This window comes from Lobosporangium transversale (assembly GCF_002105155.1).
Source record: "Lobosporangium transversale strain NRRL 3116 chromosome Unknown BCR41scaffold_56, whole genome shotgun sequence".
In the NCBI taxonomy this organism is placed as follows: Eukaryota; Fungi; Mortierellomycota; class Mortierellomycetes; order Mortierellales; family Mortierellaceae; genus Lobosporangium; species Lobosporangium transversale.
Window position 1 is genome coordinate 102,643 of NW_019029034.1, and position 23,336 is coordinate 125,978.

At 42.6% G+C, this 23,336-nt stretch overlaps 7 protein-coding genes across 7 annotated transcripts; 3 read left to right on the top strand and 4 right to left on the bottom strand.

Annotated features, from left to right (window-relative positions):
- The first annotated feature begins 2,260 nt into the window (after positions 1-2,260).
- Positions 2,261-3,741, top strand: BCR41DRAFT_195379 (hypothetical protein). The gene is made up of 2 exons (XM_022019841.1): positions 2,261-3,307; positions 3,429-3,741. Exons 1-2 carry the CDS (start codon positions 2,480-2,482, stop codon positions 3,498-3,500), a joined length of 900 nt encoding a protein of 299 aa, XP_021876603.1. The 5' UTR covers positions 2,261-2,479; the 3' UTR covers positions 3,501-3,741.
- Positions 3,203-4,505, top strand: BCR41DRAFT_195376 (hypothetical protein). Its single transcript, XM_022019840.1, has 2 exons — positions 3,203-3,307; positions 3,423-4,505. Exon 2 carries the CDS (start codon positions 3,476-3,478, stop codon positions 4,340-4,342), a length of 867 nt encoding a protein of 288 aa, XP_021876604.1. The 5' UTR covers positions 3,203-3,307; positions 3,423-3,475; the 3' UTR covers positions 4,343-4,505.
- Positions 4,506-4,509: 4 nt separating this feature from the next.
- On the bottom strand, positions 4,510-9,093 carry BCR41DRAFT_362628 (hypothetical protein). Its single transcript, XM_022025754.1, has 9 exons — positions 8,420-9,093; positions 8,230-8,325; positions 8,001-8,111; positions 7,635-7,883; positions 7,457-7,534; positions 6,841-7,363; positions 5,020-6,671; positions 4,807-4,934; positions 4,510-4,725 (listed from the first exon to the last, which is right to left on the bottom strand). Exons 1-9 carry the CDS (start codon positions 8,823-8,825, stop codon positions 4,582-4,584), a joined length of 3,387 nt encoding a protein of 1,128 aa, XP_021876605.1. The 5' UTR covers positions 8,826-9,093; the 3' UTR covers positions 4,510-4,581.
- Positions 9,094-9,279: 186 nt separating this feature from the next.
- BCR41DRAFT_379050 (aurora kinase A-like protein) lies at positions 9,280-10,755 on the bottom strand (the record flags this gene model as incomplete). The annotated part of the gene is made up of 5 exons (XM_022027190.1): positions 9,280-9,396; positions 9,495-9,890; positions 9,985-10,123; positions 10,238-10,444; positions 10,676-10,755. The coding sequence occupies 5 exons, from the start codon at positions 10,753-10,755 to the stop codon at positions 9,280-9,282; spliced, it is 939 nt and encodes a 312-aa protein (XP_021876606.1).
- A 1,901-nt stretch (positions 10,756-12,656) lies between these two features.
- BCR41DRAFT_288640 (hypothetical protein) lies at positions 12,657-12,971 on the top strand (the record flags this gene model as incomplete). Its single annotated transcript, XM_022020313.1, has 1 exon — positions 12,657-12,971. A coding segment is annotated over one exon (315 nt), but the record flags the coding sequence as incomplete, so codon positions are not given.
- Positions 12,972-13,703: 732 nt separating this feature from the next.
- BCR41DRAFT_341931 (NADH-ubiquinone oxidoreductase complex I, 21 kDa subunit-domain-containing protein) lies at positions 13,704-15,121 on the bottom strand (the record flags this gene model as incomplete). Its single annotated transcript, XM_022022267.1, has 4 exons — positions 13,704-13,847; positions 13,963-14,127; positions 14,266-14,373; positions 14,971-15,121. 4 exons carry the CDS (start codon positions 15,119-15,121, stop codon positions 13,768-13,770), a joined length of 504 nt encoding a protein of 167 aa, XP_021876608.1. The 3' UTR covers positions 13,704-13,767.
- Positions 15,122-17,054: 1,933 nt separating this feature from the next.
- On the bottom strand, positions 17,055-21,964 carry BCR41DRAFT_379052 (ABC transporter type 1, transmembrane domain-containing protein; the record flags this gene model as incomplete). Its single annotated transcript, XM_022027191.1, has 3 exons — positions 17,055-20,761; positions 20,895-21,286; positions 21,660-21,964. The coding sequence occupies 3 exons, from the start codon at positions 21,962-21,964 to the stop codon at positions 17,055-17,057; spliced, it is 4,404 nt and encodes a 1,467-aa protein (XP_021876609.1).
- Between the last annotated feature and the right edge of the window lie 1,372 nt (positions 21,965-23,336).

A 23,336-nucleotide genomic window follows, 5' to 3' on the forward strand; every position in this document is an offset into this window, starting at 1 on the left:
TTAACATTTATAACGTTTGACGTCAGTAGATTCTCCTACACCCACAACAGAGCATGGTCCAATTCCAATCATTCGGTCACCTAACGTAGGGCTGCACCAGCAACACTCATATCCAACAAACCCTATGTCTTTGCCAGAGCGATTCCACAATTTTCATTTATACAGCGGACCTGGGCCTGCGTCCAGTTTTGGACATGGAAGGTTAGAAAGACCTAATAGTATTTGTAGCAACGCCAGCAGCATAGATGAAGTTGATGAGGGTGATGAGCACTCTGGACAGAGTGGATCGGGTTCGTCAGCACAAAACAGCACTAGCTATGTCAGTCGTAGACGACTCTTTCACCCCACCAGCCAACAGCAACAGCAACAGCAACAGCAGCAGCAGCAACAGCAACACCACCACCCTCTTTCACCACTAACAAGTCAGAATGCAAGTCAGTATCAGCCTTACCATTCACATTTTCAGCATCATCATTCACAACAACAGCATCATCCTAATCAGTACCTTCAAGAGAGCTATCAGCCGAGACGACCATCTCTCACAGGCTTTCTCGCCTCGACGCCTGCTAGGCGAACGCATTCGGATGAACAATTGGATCAAGGCGGCCGCATGGGACCCACATTCCATACTGGTTCAGGAAATGGTCGAATGGTCTCCACAGGCCACAGTGCACTCTCCAAGAGCTGGGTGTATTCACCAGTAGAGATCAGCCCGCTGTCGCCGGTTGTCTTCCATGAGCAAAGTGGGGATGGGGAAGGCATGCAGAAGAATAGGTGTCAAGAACTGATGCCACGATTGTCTGTTCGAAGTGGTATTGCAGGAGAACATTTGCCAACTTCAGCAACTCCATTGTAATATATGTATTTAAATAGAATTACATAGAATATATAAATAATATATTTTTTTTCCTGAATATTTTGAATATGGAGTATACCAAGGATGGATCTGATTATTGGGACTCATTTTTTATGCTCACTTTATTTGTTATAGATGATATATATATAAATGCTGCATACATGCACAGTGCCAGGACACTATGTATTGGAGTAAAAAATTGAATTAGGTCGATTTCCAATTCAATAAAGTATTGTGTATCTTTTTTTTTTTTTTTATTGGCTGTGGAGCCGACCAGGTAGTAAATAAAGTTCTACTAAGCTTTTTCTATCTCGATTGAATTTAAATAGAATACTTCAGAATACTCCAATACATGTTATGATGATGTTATAATTCTATCCGTCATTCCCACGGCTCTTGTTATATCAAGATGATTGGATTGAACTAATTTGGTGGCTTACAAGACCGCCATGGATGAAAAGCAGAATGAGAAGATATATATCGCCAATTTCATTTGGTCATGATACCTTATATTTTTAATCTAAAAACGATGATTGAATTGTTCTGGTGGCATTTCACTACGTGACGGACTTGCAACAATACTCGCAACAAGCGAGCCAATTGGCTGCCAATACACTCGAAAGTATTCAAAAAATATAAGGTATCATGACCAAATGAAACGGGCTATAATATATATATTATATATATTTTACACTGCCTTTTTTCTCAGTTTGAATGTTATACATGTATAGATATACAAAATAGAATTGTTGATGACACTAAATGGGTGACACTAAATGGGCGGCGTAAAAAAAACTGGTTGTTGAACAATGGCATTTGTGTTCATTTTTAGTTGGGCGAAATCTGATTGGCCAATGTTCTTGTGAGCATAGGACGCCCCATGCATCCCGCAGTTCACAAAAAAAAAAATTTCTCTTCGCTCTTTCTTAAGGAGTACGGGCAAAAGCCTTTTTTTCTCGCCTCTTTCTTTTTTTTCTATTTTTCTTTTCTTTTCTTCCTCCTCCACCATTTCCCCTTTCTACCCAAAGCGACATAGCCTTCAATTGGCTTTTTTTTTTCTTTTTAATCCTTTCACAAAGGACTATAAACAAAGCACTTCTCCTAAAAGGACGTTCCATCCTATCATACGGATACGATCGTCTTCCCTTTTTTTACTTTGCTTCCTTTGACTTTTCTTTCTTTTGACTTTGTCTGCTACTACTGCACACAACAAGCTCACTTTCTTTCCCTTCCCTCCCTCTCCCCTTCTTTCCTTCCTCCTCCTCCCCCCTCACTTTCTTAATCTACGAAAGCGACGCAAACCAATCGATCAAAGCAAGCATAGTTTTTTATTCCGCCAGCGCAGCTCTTGACCTTCCAGTGCTTGCTGCAAATCTCAACAAACGACTCTTTTTAAAGAACACGCGCATACCCACAAGAGCGTCCGTGTTCTCACCTTTTTATTTAGTTTGTTCAAGCCCCTTCCGCTTCTGAACAAACCTCTTCATCTTCATATCTGCTTGTCTATCGGCCCGTACCGTTCGTTGTAATAGCAACTGAGCCTTTTTCAATCCCCGTCACTTTCAAGCATCCGTTTTGTTTTTGGCGCCTGAACAACACCAAGCTTCCTTTTCTAGCCTGTGCATGTTCATTTTTGACGACAAATTTAATAATTCATATTTTACAGACAATCCACCAGATCCTGTTTTTTTTAACGAGCCTTTAGAGCCGACTTTTATTCAACCTCTTATTCAAAACTCTCTTCCCAAGGTTAACCCTTCTTCTATTACCAACCATGTCTTGCAACGAACGACTCCGCCCAAGGATGGCCTCTGCCCTCTCGATGCTGTCACCTCGTGTGATGGCTCACTGTTGTCCCAGCAACCTCTGTTAAGCTTTGATGATCTTGAATGGTTCAATACTTCCAGTTCTTCCAAAGCTTCAACAGTCTCTGCCTCTGCCCCTGCCTTTGCCCCAGTGGCTGCAACGCTTCCCCAAGACGATGCATCTGGCTTCGATCAGCTCTCGCTCTTGGACGAGATTTGCGCCTCTGTTTCCAGTACCCCGTTTACATCCCACCTTGACTCGCCGGACCCATCTCACCAGACCCCCCTATTCGATTCTGTGGCCTCTGAAGTCCTTGATATTGCTGCCCCCAATCAGTTCTGGAATAGTGCCGACTCTGATATCAATCTCGCCTCTTCTATGACCGCTGGGGGCTTAAACTTGGACCTGAACTTGGGCCTTATTTCGCCCATCTCTAGCACTTCACCTCTTGCCTCAACAACTTTTTTAGAAGAGAAAGATGCTTCTGATCAGGATCTTAGTCAGGCTATGTCTCGTCTTCAAGCCGAAAACGCCTTACTCGACTTTGTTCTCTATGACGATATTACTCATCCGAGCCCTATCTCGACCTTAATGGCCACTCCTGAAACAACTTCCGTATCATCCCCCATGTTCTCGGATTCAACGGTATGTTTTGCTATATCCATCATCATTATTGAAAAGGCTTTTATCTCGTATCCTACACCCTAGTAAGTACCTCATCTAATCTAGAGGGTATTCATATTCATCTAGTTTTCACAAGACATAGATACCGATGAGCTTGCAAAGCAGCTCGTTACCGCTGCAGCAACAAATATGGCAAACCAGTTATCGACTGTGAGTGCCCTGACTTCACCTCTCATGAATGATTCCTCCGATCTCCTCGGTAATCTTTTCTCCGATGTTGATCTCTCTTTGACGAAATCGGTTACGCCCACCATGGTGACGTCCAGCCCCCAGATGTCGCTCGATTGGATGTCAGACCAACTTTCCCAGAATCCTCCATTCGATTTTAGTAACAACAATAGCAGCAGCAGCACTGCGGCTGTCCATCCTTTTTCAACGGAGTCTTCACCTTTACTTCCTCTCATTGCTACCTCGCCTCAGTTAGATTTGAGCCTTTTACTCTCACTGTATGATAGGCATCAGCAATCTTTGATTACCTCTTTGACGATGAAAACGGTTGCTGCAGCTATGGCTGCAGTTAGTCGTCAGCAATCGACACTAACGACGGTAACTTCGATGTCGACAGCGCCAGCAGCAACGACCCAGACAACTCCCTTGTCCACGGACAAGAATCCATTGAAGCGAAAGTCGGATGAACTAGAGTCTAATGGCGATACGAGTTCCTCTCCACGTCAGTTTGCTTGCAAGCTGTGTGGCCGTGCTTTTTCCCGTCTTTTCAATTTGAATACTCATGAACGGACACATGACCGGAGCAAAGCCCGACTCTTTGCATGCCCTGAGAAAGGTTGCAAAAAGTCGTTTACACGTAAAAATGATCTTCAGCGCCATCAAATATCTATCCATGGGGTGACCCACATCTACAGCTGCCAAACATGCAACAAGCCTTTTATGCGCAAAGATGAACTTCGCCGCCATATGGATCTCAAGAGTTGTGAAGATGATCACAGTGACCAACCTAGTACCAACGACAGCAATAAGCCCAAGGACTCGCAGTGATGATCCCATTCTTTCACATTTGAACGCGAAAACAGCAAGGCTTTCTTTTCTTTTCTTTTTCTTACTTTATTCAACTAGATTACTTTTCCACATTTGAAGAAAACAGTCTTCTCTTCGTTTTGCCTTTCTCAAAATAAATGAAAATCTTAACTCAACAATGGAACTTTGTCAAGCTATTATAATTTATTTACAGTATAAGTTGGGGAGATAGAAAAGAATGATATATTACGTGAATAAGCTCATCTTCGTTCGTTCACTCGGAACTGAAGCCAGAGAAAGGCGATGGCAAAGAAGGTCCCGGCCATGATTGCCAGATTCTGGATGTCCCTCCAATATGCACCAGAGTTGAATCCGAATGTTGACAGAATAACTGCGCCAGGGACCTAAAATTAAGAAAGAAAAAAAAAATGAGTACTTTTTTTTTTAAAAAAAAAAAAAAAAAAAAAAAAAAAAAAGGGACTTACATCAATCTCAAGTCCGTATTCTTTTTGAACGAGCTGAAGAAAAGTAATCTCATTAACAAGCAATGCCTCAAATGCAAAGTTGAAGAAAGAAAGCTTCTGAAGCCAAGACAACTCGTCGGGTATGGATTCTAAAATCAAGTCGATGTAACATGTCAATGATCCGTTTCGATGCAAATTGCATTTTTTTCCCCCATTGATAGACTTTCTTTTTACCTTTGTTCAATAAGAGTCCTCCGAAGAGCATCGAAAACAGCATGACAAGGCTGCCCATCAAGTTGGCCACGCCAACTGCTTCAAAGAGAATACCGATCATCAGACATACGCCAGATGTCGTGATGTTAAATAACGCTAAGACTAAGAAGAACTTTCCAAACTCAGTCCAACCCTCCACAAGCCCAACCATATTATAGATAATTAAGCCCATCAGCATTGGGGGAATTACTCGAAGCGGTACAATATCAAACAGGACTTTTGAGACAAAATACATGAAGGGTGAATAGTATCCGTTGGCGCGCTCCCTCACAAACAAAATTCGTTCTTGCGCAAATGATGGCAAGATTGATAAGCATGAGAACCCAAAGAGCGCACACATAAAAAAGAAGACCCCCATTCGATTCTGGAACCCAGGAATATCATTGGTGACCTTGTAGAAAAGAGCGCCACAAAGGAGACCCAGAAAAATCGACATCACGTAATGAGATAACATCAGCATCGGATCACGGTAGATATTCTTGAGTGTTCGGTCCGTCAAAATTCTGAACTGAGTCCACCATGAAGCTCGACGGAAGATGGCTACAGCTTTCTCAGAAAGAACTGGCTGTTGTTGCCGCTGTTGTTGGCTTGATCCTGGTGCTGGGATGTTTTGTCCATTATTATTACTGCCGCTATCAATACCATCGGGTGCAGATGCGACCATTACTGCCGTATCAATATCTTGCTCTACCTCTGCCAAAAGCGTACTCTGCTTGAAGCCGTCCACAAGTGCTTGAAGATGAGTTGCTGCTAATGCCTCTTCTTCAGTAGTAAGCCGAGCAGAGGTATCCTCATTCAACAGGGCAGGTGGGTCGATGCCAATGGCTATGTTTTCGGTAGAACCGCCAAGGACTGATCGCCCATGTTCTCTTGAAGCCAAAGCACTTTCCCATTGGCGCGTATCATCTGCCATACTCGGCATACGCGCGAATGAAGACATACCATTGAATCTCAGTGCTGATTCTTCTGAAGGTCCCTCAGATGTGTCCCCGCTCAAGATGGGATTACGTTGTGTATACGATTCCAAGCCATTATTTCCAACTCCTTCTTCAGGCCTACTTGGGCTTTTACCCGTGTGCATAGTTAGATCTAACATGTAGTCCGCCATATTATATCCCTCAGGGCACGGGTGGCCCAACCGTCTTAAATGTGCATTCAGCTCTCTAGTTTCGCCCGAAAAGATCATTTCACCCTTCGCTAAGAGGACTAAATGATCAAACATGGCAAAGATATTGCTCCGAGGCTGATGGATGGTGCAGACGACCGTTCGATGATAGGTCCTTGCCAATGTCACTAAACTTTCAATCACATTGTTTGCGTTGTAAGAATCCAAGCCTGAGGTAGGTTCATCCAAAAACAATATCGATGGTGATGTGACTAGCTCGCAAGCAATAGAGACACGACGCTTCTCACCACCCGAAATCGATCGTTGACCACTAGAGCCGATCTTCATGTCTTTAATCCCCAATATTCCGAGCTCTGACATAGTTTCGAGGACACGGTAACGCTTAGCATCATATGACATGTCGCGAGGAAGGCGTAAAAGTGCAGAGTAAAGTATAGTCTCATACACTGTCAGTGTAGACATCAATGTATCTTCCTGATCCACATATCTTTTTTTTTTTTTTTTTTTTTTTTTTTTTAAAAAAAAAAAAAAAAAAAAAAAAAAAAAAAAAAAAGAAAAGAAAAGAAATATATGAGAAATATCCGTACCACGAGCGCATTTTTCCTTTCTGATGACCTGCAAACTACCCAGTCGCATTAAAGGAGCTACTCGCTTACCCAACGACCTGCTTGTATTCCTGATCTGAGACTGTTCGTCCATTTACATAGATATAACCTGAAATAGTTCCAGCCTTATAGCGCCTTGCCAAAATGTCCAAAAGACTCGTCTTACCCGCTCCACTTGCACCCATGATTGCCATGACTTGTCCTGGCTTCACCAGCCCACTTACTTGGCTCAGAACCTCTTTTCCTTCGACGGAATAGCTCAGGTTTTTGAACATCAGTGTTGCTGGAATATGTTCTGCCATTAGTTTTGAAGTCTCGTCATCTGGAAGCGAGATGACGCCGCGACCGTCCGAAGAGGATGCTTTCCTAGATAAGTAACATACGGCGATGCCGAGACCGATCAAAAAAGCAAAGACACCTCCAATCGAAAGAATGATTGCCTTTGTGTAGTCCGGTCGCGGAGGGCGCGTGAATCCTGGGACCTGAGTATAGTGCAAACATTCACCACTGTGGCATTTGAGGTAGATAGCAGGATCACCAAACATATCCATAATAAGCTCGTTCATTGCAGGCTCTATTCACAATAGCAGTAAGGGATACGATATTTCTAGTTATATTGCTTAATCTTAAAGCACAGTAAAAACATTTTACTGTCCGTAAAACTTACCTTGAAAGGTACACTTGCCGCCTGAGCATTCAAAATCGCCAGGCCCATGAATCTCCTCTTCTAAAAAGTCATCAATATCTAATTGGAAATAATAAAGAATCGATTATTAACATTAAATCATTACCTTTTTTTTTCTTTTAGTACAATGTGATGGTTAATTTGAGTAATTATAACTTACTGACACTTCCATCCTTGCCACAAAGCATACGATCTGGGATACATGAACACTTGATTTTTGGACATTTGTACGTCGTCACGGTCTTATCGTATTGCACATCCTGTGCAAACGAACATTCGCTCAAGTGACAATAGAATGACTCGACTTCATTCACCCAGAATTGAAGATCACAAGTTTTGTTCCGTTGGTTGCACGAAAAGGTGACCGCAGGTGGCAAATCTGGACCTAGCGTGTCCAGAATCTTTCGATCTAATAATTTTGTTTATTATGTTATTTATTCCTTCAATAAAGCATGCTTTTTTACTTTTTATTTTATTTTATTTTATTTTTTGTTACTGAAAAGGATGCGAAAACAGGAGTACTTACTGGTGACATCACACTGCTGAAAGTTCTCAAACACCGTGAGTCCTCCATCATAACAGGTGCCATTTTTGCCAGAAGGGACAAGCGAATCACAAACATGATCTGCAATACAGACTGATGAAAATATTTTGATATTCCCGAATAGACATTGAGATTAGGGTTTTGGTTATTAGGACTTTTCGCCAAAACAAAAAAAAAAAAAAAAAAAAAAAAAAAAACCATGTATACTTACCATTGCAATTAATGCCCGACCAGCCATCCTTGCACTTACACTTCTCATCCTCACCACGCTGGGGCCTATCTTTGCCATCAGATAAAGCCCCACAAACTGGTACAAGGATGTAAATCCAACAAAAAGCTTTCTATTTAGCTAGCGCGCTGGCAGCGTGGTCGTAAAAAAAAAAAAAAAAAAAACTCATTACCTGGCACAGAGCAGTTATCACCTGCAAATCCCGGTGGACAGACGCACCGTCCATCATATTGATTACAGGGCGCGAAGTGTGAACAAGGGAATGCATCCAACAAACAGTTGAAGCATGGTGGGCAGTCTGCAGGTCTATCTCCTAGCCTTTGTTGTGCCATCACAGCCAAGAGTGGGCTTGCCAAAGAGATACCTCTATCGTCGCCATCCGATAGCACTGTAATGGGGTCAAAGCTATGGGGTTTAATTGCATCATATAGTAAAGATGAAGAAACTATAGAACCATCCTGTTGCTGTTGCGGTAGCGCAGTGGCTCCAGAAAGTGGTAAATTGGCAATCGTGGACCATGTTATGGCTGTCAAAACAAGAAGAGCTCTGACCCGACGGCTGCTGTTGATGCATCTCATAGTTGGTTGATAGATAGCAGGAGGATCACGTAGTCTGCTATTCTGAAGGGTATGGAGGAACAACTTGAAACGTTCCAGGCGAGTACTACACCCAAACGCTCAAAAATAAAATAAAACAGAAGTACTTGAGGGTTATGACTACTTCAGACAACAAGAGTAGAATATAAGGGAGCAGAGAATAGGCTAATGAGTTTGGCATGCAAGGAATGTAATGGAAAGAAGTTGGAGCTGAAGCTGAATGGTGCTCTTGTGCATGTATTATGCGCGGATCCTCTCAAGTAACATAAAATTAATTATCAATCGTTCTGTCCTATCCTTGTTCTGTCCTATCCTGTTGTACAAGCATCGCAGTCACGTCACGCCAGATATTTTTTATTCAGGTATTACAACATTGTCGCAATAAGACAATCAATGCCAAGACAGCCTTTTATCTGAATATCTCAATGCTCGGCGATCATAACCCCCGATTGTGGCTGCTACTGCTGCCTTTAGTGCCATTATGTCGAGTAATCCAAGGATGAAGAAGCACGCGCTCCAATCCCAAGCGGTGGTCCGGATGGTATTTCAGCAACTAGGAAAAGTTAAACAGCACACTCTTATAATGTCAGTCGTAAAAAGAAAAACTACAAAGAATACTACTATGCCAGGAAGCTGTATTGAACAATGTACCTTTAAAATCAGATCTCTTGCCTCGCTACTGATAGTCTCTGGAATGTCGAGATCTACTTTGGCAATTCTCGAGTATGTCGCCTGTCGATCCTCTTCTTGCAGCCCCTCGAACGGCGGTTTTCCTACCAAGAACTCATAGCACAGCACACCTAGTGACCACACATCCACCCGATTCGAGTGAACACGGCCCTCTACCATTTCCGGGGCTAAGTAGTCCAATGTTCCACAAAAGGTCAGCCGCCGAGACGAAGGGGATGGTGCATGGACTGACCAACCAAAGTCAGAAATTTTGAGCTCTCCATGGGCTCCAAGCAACAAGTTCTCAGGCTTAATATCTCGATGGATCACATGCTTCCGATGCAGATAAGCCAATGCTGTAGCTAACTCGTAAATATACTAAAGATCGAAACAAAAAATAAATCAGCGTTATACTTTTTTTTTTCCCTCTAGTCCACAGCTTTGATCCATTAGCATCCTACAGTCTCAATACCTTGGAAGCCTGCCACTCTGGAAACTTAACCATCTTCCTTAATCTCTTGTAAAGCTCTCCCTGCGGAGCATATTCCAGTACTAGATACACCCGCTTCTCATCATGGAAAAAAGTATCGAGGCGTAAAATATGCTTATGTCTATTCGATGACGAAGGAGCATTTTTATGAGTTAGTCGAGTTTCAATCCTCATCTACCATCGATTTTTTTTTTTTTTTTTTTTAAAAAAAAAAAAAAAAAAAAAAAAAACCTACCTGAGGTTGGATTGAATATCAATTTCACGACGTAGCTGATGCTCCATATTATGTTTGAGTAGGTCAGATTTCAAAACAACCTTCATGGCTACCACAAATCTACTCTGTCGCTCCCGCATCAGATACACTTGCCCAAACTGACCTTTCCCCAACGGTCGTGCTAATTCAAAGTCGTCTAAACACCATACTTTAGGTATTAACGCTCGGCTAGTGTTGCGGATATACAAGCAATATAGATATATAAGCACTTTACTTGTGTTTTTTTTTACCCATGTCTTTTCCTGGGTTAATATATATCCACCATTTATATTCTACATACCTAATTGGAGGTAGTGGTGCTGTGTCACTAGTAGTTGATGTCCGAGTAATTTGTCGTGTAGTTGCTGTAGATAACACTAAAGAACGGCCATATGGATTATGACGCTGGACAGCGCTTACAGGAGGAAGCATTTTCCTGTTAGCGCTGCTACTACTAGTATTATTATTGTCGTTTGCATTCTTGTTTCGACTGCAACCATTGCTGGTGCTATTTCCGCCGTTGCTGCCAGATCCCGAAGCATTCACCTTAGACCCCCCCACTGCGCCACCAAGGCCAACAACATGTGCCGTTGCTGGTGAGGCAGCCAGTAGATCTCCCCCGAGTTTCGCTTGCCGACTGCTGCCAATATGGTTTCCAGATCCGACACTGTTGATGAGTTTACTGAAAATATTTGGTATTGAGCTTGCAGCTGAACCATTGGACTTTGAGTGTCCTAAATACGTTGATGAGGATGAAGTAATAGCAGCTTTGGTGCTGACTGTGTTCGACTGAAACAAGGATGTGGCAGTGGGGGCGGTGGGGGCGGTATTAGTGGTATTAGTGGTAATAGTGGTATTAATCGTATTAGTGTTATTAGCGATATTAGTCGCGGTCAACTTCCGCGAATGTTTACTTGATAAAACAATAGATGCTGCTTCCTCTGGTGCACTGGTTCCTGTTCCTGTTCCTGATGTCCTATTTGAAAACAATCGATTATGTGATGCCGAAGAAGTATCCAATCGCCGCTTATCATATTGCGTATTATCGCTTTCCATATCAATCTTGAGAAGAGGCCTCCGAAGTGTTGATGACGCATTTGTACTGGATATACCCGCCACAGCTCCCACTTCCTTGGATGAACCCGGCATCATTGTGTTAAGATAGAATGCTGATGTATGTATATATGTATTGCAAGTGTACCCTGGACAGTATGAAAAAAAGAAAAAAAAAATGAACCCAAGCAAGGGTAAGGTGACTATTTCAATGACGTGTTAGTCATGTTCAACATGATGCATCTGTAAAGTTTACTTATTGCCGTGCAACTCAATGACAAATCCACGTCTTTGCACTCACTCTAGTGACAGGGAGAAATGGTTACAGATTGGATGATTTTTTCGGAGCCTTCGTGGCTATAACAAAATTTCCCCTTATCGTAGTTACTGCATGCCGCAGCAGAGTAAATCCAAAAATCCAAAAGACTTTTTTCACTCTTTATAACTCTTCCACCTCGTCCTTCATTCCGTAACTCATCCACTTATTATTCCATTTATCTCGGGGACTTTTGGTCTCATATTGTTCATGGGAGGGCTTATTGCTCGTGGGGAAGATCTTGAAGAAGATATTCCTGAAGTTGACATTGAAGAAGAAGAGGAGTAAGAGGGCGAGAGGGCGCTAGGCGAAGGGAGAGCGGAAGATGTGCCATACGAAGAGGGAGAGGAAGGCATGAAGGAGAGGAGAACGATATCCAAATTCTGGCAGTCGAGGACTCACTGTTGCCCGACTTGTGCTTTGACATTAGTCGCTTTGATAATGATGAAATGAAGCAGCGGTTTCGTTTTGATCGACTGCGTTTTTGCATATTATTGTGGCATTGTGCATGCCGGTATAATGAAGGCAGGAAGCGCTGGTCGAGTCACTTCTGTTGAGGCAATGTGTATTTTACTATACAAGCGCTCATTTCCCACTAAGCTTGATCGAATGAGGTAAATGTTTAATCGTGCCGAGGCGCCGCTGTTAAGGTCATCAACATGACTCTACGTTGGATTATAGCAAGGTGGGACAATATTTTAGCCTGGGATTCTCACTGTCTCTCCCCTGTTAAATTACAGGAGCGAGTCCTCCTTAGTTATCGCAAAGGACGCTATGCTGGAATAACTTTGCATTTATTGACGGGACCTGTCGCAAGATATGTGCACCATCAGTTGTCCAAGAATTATTCTACAATGGCCGAAAAAATACCCTGGCCTTAATAATCAGGGCACTGTTTCGACTAATAATATTATAATCCATCCCAACACAGGGTTTGATGGATGTACGAATGATATCGAGATGTTCCGGCTTTCAGGTATTGCAGCTATTTTGAATGAGCACGCAAAGAATACATGTGGCGAATGACTGACAATTTATGGAGATAGTACCATGTTTGGTCTGACTATCATAGCTCAGTTTAATGAATGGCCCAGTATGTCAGAACATGAAAAGCATTATAACAGTGTCATGAATTCGCAGCGTACAGATATCGAATGGCGATTTGCAAAAATCACGCAGCAATTCTCGTCACTTGATTTTGTCCGAACCCAGCGCCTTCTTAACTTCCCCATTGGATTGCAATACAGAGTAGGAACGATACTTTGTAATATTTACACATGCTTCTATGGGCCCACGACTTCAGATTTCTTTGGCGCTATACCTCTAATGGTAGAAGAATACTTGAACCCTGCCATGTATGTAGATAAATTGCGTTTATTTCTGTTACCAAAAACGCATTTATCAACGGTTAAGGAAAAATTATACTTCGATAATCCAGTGGTCTTCCATCTAGGAAACGATAGAATCAATATGAAGTACGTTGTTCGATATCTAGAACACAGTACCGTTCCGAGATATACATTTTTTGCAGGACAGGATTAAGACAACTGCCTATTTCCAGAGTATTCGGGAAACAGAAAATGCAGAAAAATATCCTAGATCAGTCCTCAGTAGTGTTAAATGTGCTGTCTGTCACTCTGTCAAGGCAGAAAGCCTCAAACAAGTGTGATTGAGGTTATGTCCGTAGCAAGCCTCTGAAGTCTGTACTTCGACATTTCCGCATGGATTAAAAAATAAAAATAAAATAAAATAAAATAAAAAAAGAGACGAATAACGACGAACAAAGAGCACGTTCATATACAAGAGAGGATGATGAAAAAGCTTTATTTCGGTACAGGACTATCTAACCTCTTCCGCTTATGAAATTTTGCGGTCATCCTTCCACATCCGAACCGGGTAGAATTGTTTGTGCGAACGAGCGAGCGAAACCTATTTCGCGACGATCAACCGTGAAGATCCGACTGCATGCTTTGTTCGATCCGTCCAAGTGTAACTCATCCCACAAACTAAAGTAGAAGTTCATCCAGGTTCCTGAATTTGTGTAAATCAACTTGTTTTTGGACCTCTTTCTCAAGATGACGTGGCTCGTCTTTTTTATTATTATTATTATTTAATTAATCTATTATTTTTCAGTCTATTTCCTCTAATGCTCGCTCTTTGTAGCGTTCATAGTATCGGTAAGGTGATATTTGTGGTTGGCAGTGTTGAACCACGGAATTGAAGCTATAGATCAAAAGCAAAGTTGTGTTGTGTTCTAGTTAGTGAGGTATGCGTGATATGAATTCAAGATGGGCAAATTGCCATAAATTGGACACAGCAGCACGGTTTTTTAACATACCAAATTTGAGAGCGGCATACTTGGAGCCTCTAGCTGCTGCTGCCTGGTCATGTTCGCTCATCTTTGACTCGCCATACGCAGGAAGACCAGCAGCAGCACGAGCAGCCATCTCCTCACGGTCCATAGCTTGTTCACGAGTATTCTCTTCCCAGCCCCAGAAGCGAACTATGGTCAGTTACAATGGTACGAAGATTATTTAGGTAAATAATCAATTTATACCATTGTTTTCTTTTTTTCTTTTTTTTTTTTTTTTTTTTTTTAAAAAAAAAAAAAAAAAAAAAAAAAAAAAAAAGATAAACTTACGACTTGATTTCTGATACGAGAAAAGAAAGCCGCCCATGAAGCCCATGGCTGTGGCAAGACCCAATGCAAAATTGACCCCTTTTGGCCCAGCAGCAGGGCGAATGCGCTCTAATGAGGTTGACACATTTCATTTTTTTAATAGGGGTTGGTTTGTCTGTAGTGGTTGATCTAAAGCCCACAAGTCCAAGCAATAATGAGATACTGATGCTTCACATTATGCGAGCATAATCCATATTGAGTGCCGTAAGTATTTGATAATTAATATAGCCCATTCAACAGATCCAAACAAGAGTGTTGCGTGCCATGCATAGTCTTTCAATCCTGATCAGTCCAATCACAAGTAACTAAAGTAAGCACTTCGTATCGTGTGATCATTTCAATAAAACGTTCCTCATAGTGTCATGGCATAATACATATTTGGTATCTTTGTTTCTTTGTTTGTGGGTTTGAAGTTACGGCTATCTGAATCCCTGATAAAAAAAGAAAAGAAAAGAAAAGAAAAGGTAGTCTTCCTGCGTCTCAATATCCAACTTGAAGTTGAATCGGAGTCCTGGAGACCTGACTTATTGTTTCACGGATACAACTTTTCTTCAGATAAAAGAGACAGTCATTCCTCAAAAATCCTGATGGAATCGAAATCCTAGCTATATTGTGGATAGCGGGGAATGTATGTTCCTTGAGAAAAAGAACATTTGTCTCCATTACCAAATGCGAGTAGAATAGCAGGACCTCCAACAGTCAAACCACCCCATGCAGCAAGGTCTGAACCGCGCATGTAGCGGATAACCCGAGTGAAGTGGGGATCGGGATCTATGACGGGATATTCCGTCTGGATATATTGTTCAGCTGTAGACATCTCAGCGATTATGAAGACAGAGGATAGATGATGTGTTTGTGATGGCAAATAGAGCACAAACAAGACAAACAAGAATAAAGCCACTCTTTTGTACACGTGCACCATCCAGAGCCATTTAAAAAATTAACACGAATTTTATTTTTGGGGAGAATGCACAGAGTGCTACGAACTGATTTAATGAGTACCCAGACGAGAATCTTTCGGAACTCTCAGTTTCGTCGATTGAAATGATGTGTGGTGTAATACAACCTAAGTTGGTCAGCGATATTTACGTCCCCATCCGTGCTAGAACGCGACGATTACCGCCTTTTCCGATAATTAGTTGAATACGAATAGAGCTTCGGCTCATGAATCATGCTACATGGGGTTATCTTGTGGAGCGGAAAGGCTTCATGAGGTTCCTGCTAATGCCCCATATTGAAGATGTAATCATCAATGATTTTGGGGATCTTTAATTCTTTTCGAGGGGAAGAACCAAAAACTGTCCGCACATTTACAGCATTTGTACTTGTTTCTCGGGTCGCGCGTCTTTCCCTTGTAATTTCTCATTCCTCTCTAACGACACCATGGATGATTGCTAGCATCTTTACAGGGCCTATATCTTGCCACAAAAACGCCAACACCTCATCTATCATGACACCGGAGCGAGTGTCCCAGTCATGCTTTATCCGCTTGAAGCTCCTTGGGGATCCCCGCTTGTCTTCTTGCTGTCCCACATGCACTAATACCCATATTTCTGAGATGCCGAAACAGTTTGACACTGGAAGAATAACGTCGAATGATAACCAACTATAAGGAAGCTGCTGGACTAAGTATATAGTTTACCGAATTTCCAGTTTTTGTGAGTCCTTCTATCCTTGGTACTTGAAAAGAGTCGATCCTTGAGGTTAGAGAAAAAGTGAATGCGTATTCTGACCCGCATAGAGACAAGATCTTGAATCCCTCGGGAACTGGCTTATTTTTCATACAAAGAGTATATGGACTTCGATCAGAGAATCGAACCATCATTTCGTCTACTGATACATTTGTTGCTAGAAAGTAGAGCCTTTGTGATAAATTGCGGATGTGGGAGAGCAAAGGCTCTAGTTTGTCGAAGTAGTTGGTAATTGTGGCATCTGCAGACGATATGTGGAGATATCTCTTGATCTGCTCATAGCAAGCCTGCATCATATATTTTGAGAGATCGCGGATGGGGTCTTGTTTATCAGTGCTCCAGAAATACTTGACGAGTATTCTGTACAGGCCATAGTATAAGACCTGAGCAATCCATATCACCAGTTCATTCAGCTCAGATCCATGGACGCCTCAAAGGGCCTGCATCTTTACTGATAGCATAAATATAGGTGTTTTTCACAATCGTATTGAGCACCAAGTCAGTGAAAAAAAGCCAAAACAAACTGATTTAGGCTGGAGTACTAAGATCCAATGGTGCTGGCAGACGGATAAATGCCACATGCCCAGGCCGCTGCAACGGAATGAAGTCAGAAGGAGTTGACAGGTCTTTCACAGGTTTCTTTTTTCGTCTCCCTTTCCTCCCCTGCACAGTTGTTGGTTCACAACTACTACCATCCTCGTCCTGCTCGGAATTCACCTCTACATGCTGTCGAAAACAGAGCACGGAGGTAAACCCTTCTTCTTCCCCTCTTATTTCTCTCTTAGAGAAGCTTCTTCCACAGCTACTACTGTCTCGAATGATGAAGTGAATGATGAGCTCATGAGCGTAATCGTTGATAATTAAATAATTTGAACGGAATTCAATTAATGAATGGGTGATCAATGTCGCAACCGTGGATGCAACGCCCAGCGCGCTTTCTTTTGAGCATAGAAATAGAGAGGTGCAGTTTATAATTTATTGATAAAAAAAAATAACCCGGCAAATTTGCCAGGTTGACGGTATAAGGGATAAATGGAAATGGTTGGCATTGAGGAATATTTATGATAGACGCACTGCATCCTGCCGCTCTTTTTCCTCTGCGATCGTCAGTAATGCCTCAAATTCCGAAGAGCGCTCGCACATCGATCGAAACAAGCTCTCTTCTTTCTTCATCAACGTCAACGGCTTGTCAAACTCAGCGACTTCACCTGCGTTCATGACCAGAACGCGATCAAAGTCTGCGATCGTCCTGATTCTATGTGCTATAGTAATAATGGTTGAGTTGGTCATTTCTTGGCGAATTGTACCTTGGATTTTGAGATCCGTCTCAAAGTCTACACTTGCTGTAGCTTCATCCATGATAATGATTTTGGATTGGCGGACTAGTGCGCGAGCCAAGGCGATCAGCTGACGCTGACCTTGCGAAAAGTTGGAACCATTTTCCTTGACAGGAGTATCCAATGTGATCTTGGTAGGATCTACTGTATCATTATCACTAGATCCTGAGCCCTTGATTGAGCACGCAGATGATTTTGAGGATGAGGCCTCCGCGTCAACAGGCGCTATACTGAGAGTTTCCAAACTGTGGCGGAGACTCGCAGCTTTTGAACTGGGTTTGATATCAGGGATAAGGTGACTTCTACGAAGAGCCTCCCAGAGCTCCCTATCTTCATGTTCACCAAAAGGGTCCAAGTTGGATCGTAATGTGCCCTTGAAAAGAATAGGATCCTGTGGAATGATGGTCAAGTTGGAGCGCAAGTCCTGAAGACCTATCTTGCAAATGTCAATACCATCAATTAAAATTGTCCCACTGACAGGGTCCATGAAACGGAACAGACTAATTGCAAGTGTTGATTTGCCAGATCCAGTTCGACCGACAACACCAATCTTCTCCCCTGCATTGATCTTGAAGGATACATTCTTGATCACTGCAGGAGCATCAGGTGCATACTTCATCACTAGATTCTCAACTACTATCTGGCCGGCATGAGGCCAAGAGGCTGGAGGTCGAGATCCTTCAATAATAGCTGGTGGCTCCTCCTCCAAATCCATATATTCAGCTACACGTTCAACTGAGTTCAAATTCATCTCATTCTGAGCATAGTTGCGGATCATCCAGACAATTGTTCCTGTGAACATGAGTGCATAGGTCAAACTCATAGCAGCCCAACCTGGCTCGATGCGCCCGTAGTTTTGCAAGATAAGGATCCCAGTGGCAAAAGCAACAAGAGCGCCTGCGATGTCAACGCGCCAATGTAGCCAACGATTCGTGGACCAAAGCAAGAAGAATGTCCTGTTGTTGTTGTCTTGATTGATCAAATTCTTGGATAAAAAGCGCTTCTCGAAACCATAGGCACGAATCGTGATGAGGCCGTTCAAAGCTTCATTAAAATGATTCAAGATAGGGGACCTCGAGTTAGAATTCAATCTCTTCATCTGGCGTGAGATTGGCACATAGAGCGCGCCAATGACACCATAAATGGCAACAATGAAAACCGCTGGGATCATGAACAGCGGCATGTTGGCAGAGATAATGACTACTATTCCAAGAACCGTAACGAATGAACCAAAGAGACCCTGGAGACCGTTGCTGACATCGTCGTCAATCGTGGAGATATCCGAGCTGAAACGGTTCACGATGCGACCAATCGGGGTCGTATCAAAGAAACGGACCTTAGCACGAACAATCTTGTGTAAGAGCTGCTGGTGCAGTGAACGTGATGCAGCGAGACCCCCAAAAATGGTGTAGTAGTTGGTCAATGCAGCAAATACAAGTGTTAATATGCTCAAAAGAATGTACACTCCGAGATAAAAGTCGACATTAACGGTTTCAGGTGTTCCCTTTCCAAACATATACAAGGTCGCCATGCCGTATGGTTTTCTATCAACAGAGGCGAAAGAAGCATAAAATGATTGGGAAACAGAAGCAGGGACAGCGTAGTCGAATAACTTGATGGCATATGAACCAGTAGCTTCGGCCATCTTGTTAGACCAAATTGCGAGCCAGGCATTTTGACTAACATCAACCACCTCACGAATCATGAAGAGGATCACTAGACCAATCCAGAAGGGCCAGCCTCCGGAAGCAATCAAATATGTCTTATATACATTCCATGCGACAGCTCCTTCAACCTGCTTCTCATCGTCGGTCAGCTTGACAGTGCGCTTTTCCTTAGTATCTTTTTTGGCCTTGGGCTGCTGCTGACCCTCTTCGTTGTGTAATGTGCTGACCTCACTCGAATCACCATCCTTTGAGGTGGGTAAAGTAACGTAATCGACCCAGTGGTTATGAATCGCCTCCAGAGGTGTTCCTGAACCCAGTATCTCGCCTTTATTCATGACCACAATCAAGTCAGCGGAGGTCATTGTAAGCTGAACCTGATGAGTAACCAATAATATCGTTCGACCAGTGAGTAAGGGGCCGGTCAAAGTCTGGAAGAGATGTTTGCCTGTATGAGTATCCACAGCTGAGAGACAATCGTCCAGAAGAAGAACGTTGGCACGTGAATAGATGGCTCTGGCCAAAGAAACACGCTGCTTCTGACCACCGGAAAGGGTAATGCCTTGCTCACCAATCTCTGTAGCATCGCCGAATTCCATGATTTCAAAGTCAGTTGTGAGAGCGCAGCCTTCAACAACAGCATCATATCGCTCCTGATCAAATTCACTGCCGAACAAGATGTTATTACGGATGCTGGTGTTTTGAAGCCAAGCAGTTTGGGCAACATATGCAATCCCCGATCCAATCTCACTATGTGGCCCTGGGCCATAATCCAAGCGTGGCATGTACTGATGACCTTCGAGTCGTTCGAGTTCACCGAGTAAAGCGAGCAACAATGCCGATTTTCCTGAGCCAGTTGGTCCAATAATGACCGACAATTTCCCAACAGGAAAATCGATCGTCAAGTCCTTGAGCTTGAACCGTTCCTGAATAGCCTCAGATTGAGTTATAGGTTCCTCAATGACATCAACCTTAGAGGCCTTGAATAGCTTTCTCTTAATCCTTTGTGTCCATGAGGGTTTTGTTTCTTCCTTTGGAGCGGACACATCATCCTTGCCGTTTTCCTTGTTGGGCCAGATGTAGGAAGCGTTGACAAAGCCAACCGTGGGGTGAGAAGATCTAGTTTGAGCCTTTGCACTGATTTTGGTAACTGTGGTATCTTTGACGAGATCTTCTTCGAGTAGAAACCTGTTGATACGCTTTAAACTGACCGCAGCCTGCATGGTATTCTTGATCTGCCAAGGAAGCATGTTCAAGGACTGTCGCATGATATTGAACAAGGCTAAAGTTGTAAACATCTTGGACGCTGAAATTTCATTACCAAAGACTTTGGTGTAGACAACCAAGATAATGACAATGTTGAGCAGTGGTACAATCATCCAGACAATCTCGGTGAAGATCATCTTGACATATGAGTCCTTGGTGCGCTTCAGCTCCTTCTCACGTGCTGCAGTGATCCTTTCCTCGAACTTGGATTCCCAACCAAAGAATTTAACAATACGGATGGCAGAGAGCATTTCATTGAGAGCGTCCATACGCTCATCTTTAGTGTTCATGATATCTTTGAAAAGTCTCATGATCATGGTATACAATTTGGCTGGGATAGGGTATGATAAGAACATGCAAGCGATGCCGACCAATGAAGCGTATCCCAACAGCCAGTAAAGCTGAACACCAGCAATAACAAACTGAATAGGGAAACCATACAGATAAAAAACATAACTGAAAGGAATCTCCAACTTTTTGACGTCGACGGCAATCAAGTCTATTAACAATAAGAGGCAGTATTAATGGAAGATGGGTGTCAGGATGTCATATGCCAGAGAATTTGTAGAAAAATAGCTACACATGGCTGAGCCAATAGAATAGAGCAATAGCATAATAAAGTCCGGACTTACTTGCAATATTTAAGGTGCCATCATTCTTCTTTTCATTAGGTTGGTCGTCGTCTAACTTGTCAGCAGGTGAGGCTACATCTTTGCGACGAAGAGTCTTGGCAAACACTTCAGCATTGCAGATAGAGATAGTGTGAACAAAAATACGGCGACCAATATGGAGGGCGTTTTGGTCGCATAATGACTCAATCAATGAGGAAAAGAGCAAACCAAAGACGTAAAGATAATTGACATAGGTAGGTGGTCCGCAGGTTCTGCACTCAATATATTCGATGATCCTGTTGAGACAAAAAGGTGCGGCGTTGACTAGGATGCACCAGGGCAGAGCCCATAGGAATTGCACAAAGAACTCCCATTTGAGGACATTGAAGAGTGACCAGAAGAGCGAGTCCTGGCTAGAAAGTGAAAGAGCACAAAAAAAAAAAAAAAAAAAAAAAGGCTATCAGCTCACCAATTATGCTTGCAAGATTTCACGGACAATCACCGATTGGATGTGTTGTACAGTCCTGTAGAGTGTTTATGAACCCTAATTATGTTTAGATGTGATTGGCAAACAATCAAACTGTGCAGTATTGTGTACTCTACAAATTATATATTTATACAATACCATTCGACCGAAACTGTAACTCATGGGTAAATATTTATAACGAGCCCAAATTTCCCATGAATATCATCATCTACCCTAAAGGTCGTCCGTCGAACCTCACTTTCTCTTTTTCAAAGTCTGTATCGACTGCATTTACTATGAAACATTTTGCAGACACTTACCGCACAAGGTTATATCGCTTGATGGAACGAATAGAGTAATCCTCACTTTCAATGTCAGGCAGATCAGGATCCTGAATTGGCTTCTTATAGCCGAGGTATATTAGAGGATTTAGCCAGGCAAAAGTTATTTGCGAATATAGGGATGACGAGTACTCTGATGATGGAAGACGAGCTATTTCGCCCTCTCTGAGTTTCTTGGCCGGAGTAATAGGCTGATAAGGCCGAGTCACAAGTGAGACCCACAGCAAGAGGGCGCTGACAATCCAAGACATGCCATTCAGCTTGAGCCAAAGCGGCCATTGCATTATAGCAAGGGTGATTTGTTCCGTGGTGTACAGTCGATACGACGATAACAAAAACTCGACAACATAAAGAAGGTCCATCTGGGGGCGGATCCAGAACTGAAAGGAGAGGAAAGGGTGGAGTACATGAACAAAGGATAGGCAGAGGGCATAGGACCAGGCCAAGATCTGGACGACATCACCCCAAACAGTATTCTGCTCTTGATGATCATCCTCATTCCTGCCAACCTTGAGCAGTACAATTGAGAAAAGAGCGAGGCCCAGTTGAAGGGCTGAAAGACCAAGGCGTGCAAGGTTGATGCTCATTCCGGAAGAGCGCTGCGCCTGGTATTGAGCCTGGACCCGTTCAATAGTTGTGGCATCGATCAAGGACGATGCAGAGATGGTAGCATCGTTGCCTTGCTGCGTCTCCTGTTCATTGTCGTCTTCCTCATATACATCGTTCAGAGAGGTGTATTGATCCAGATGAACGGGTTTCCGTGACAGGTAAAAGATAATACAAGTCGAAGTTATGGAATACACTAATGGCAACGTCTGCTCAGCGATTCTAAATACAGGGTAAAGGTAGACGACAATGAAAAGAATAATAATAACCATGACAGGAGCTGTGAGTATTATTTACATTCTCTTTCAGTGCCACAAAATAGTCCAGGAAGGTACAGTGGATCTCATGTTCATGACATCCAAGGATTAGCTGATGTATTCACCTACCTAATGACAAGACCCATCTCTATGCAGAATGGAAATCGTTCAGAAATGAATGAAGGGTATCGGAGGGGAAGAGAAAAAAAAAAAAAAAAAAAAAAAAAGAAAAAGAAAAAGAAAAAGAAAAAGATGAGCAACAGAAAAAGAAAGGAAAGAAAAAAAAAAAAAAAAAAAAAAGACCAGTCTTTTTTTATTTGAGAGGGAGAAAGAGAGAGGAATAAGCTTTTCCGGTTACTGCGGGATGTAACAACATATACGTTTAGTCCGACCCCCGATTGCGCCTTTGTCTCTATCGAGGCTGTCCTTGAACTTTATGTGTCTCCTTTCATAAGCTAGCATGAAAACACTTGATAAAGCATCTATACATCGCCAATTTTATTTGGTCACGATACCTTATATTTTAATCTAAAAACGATGATTGAATTGTTCTGGTGGCATCTCACTACGTGACGGACTTGCAACAATACTCGTAACAAGCGAGCCAATTGGCTGCCAATACACTCGAAAGTATTCAAAAAATATAAGGTATCGCGACCAAATGAAACGGGCTATACTTTGCGATTGCAAGTAACAAAAAAAACCACCATCATCTTGGACGAGTAAGTCATCCTCCCTTCCTGCCATTATTCCAAACGGAGACTTTGCTTTATCCGTTTTCATCAATACACCG

Bases quoted from the DNA above. Each gene is read 5' to 3' on its own strand.
- BCR41DRAFT_195379 (XM_022019841.1), top strand. From the start codon at position 2,480: ATGTTCATTTTTGACGACAAATTTAATAATTCATATTTTACAGACAAT. The intron at 3,308-3,428 runs GTATGTTTTGCT...CACAAGACATAG, and splicing joins CCATGTTCTCGGATTCAACG to ATACCGATGAGCTTGCAAAG.
- BCR41DRAFT_195376 (XM_022019840.1), top strand. From the start codon at position 3,476: ATGGCAAACCAGTTATCGACTGTGAGTGCCCTGACTTCACCTCTCATG.
- BCR41DRAFT_362628 (XM_022025754.1), bottom strand. From the start codon at position 8,825: ATGAGATGCATCAACAGCAGCCGTCGGGTCAGAGCTCTTCTTGTTTTG. The intron at 7,884-8,000 runs GTAAGTACTCCT...CAAAATTATTAG, and splicing joins TCAGCAGTGTGATGTCACCA to ATCGAAAGATTCTGGACACG. The intron at 4,726-4,806 runs GTAAGTCCCTTT...TCTTAATTTTAG, and splicing joins AATACGGACTTGAGATTGAT to GTCCCTGGCGCAGTTATTCT.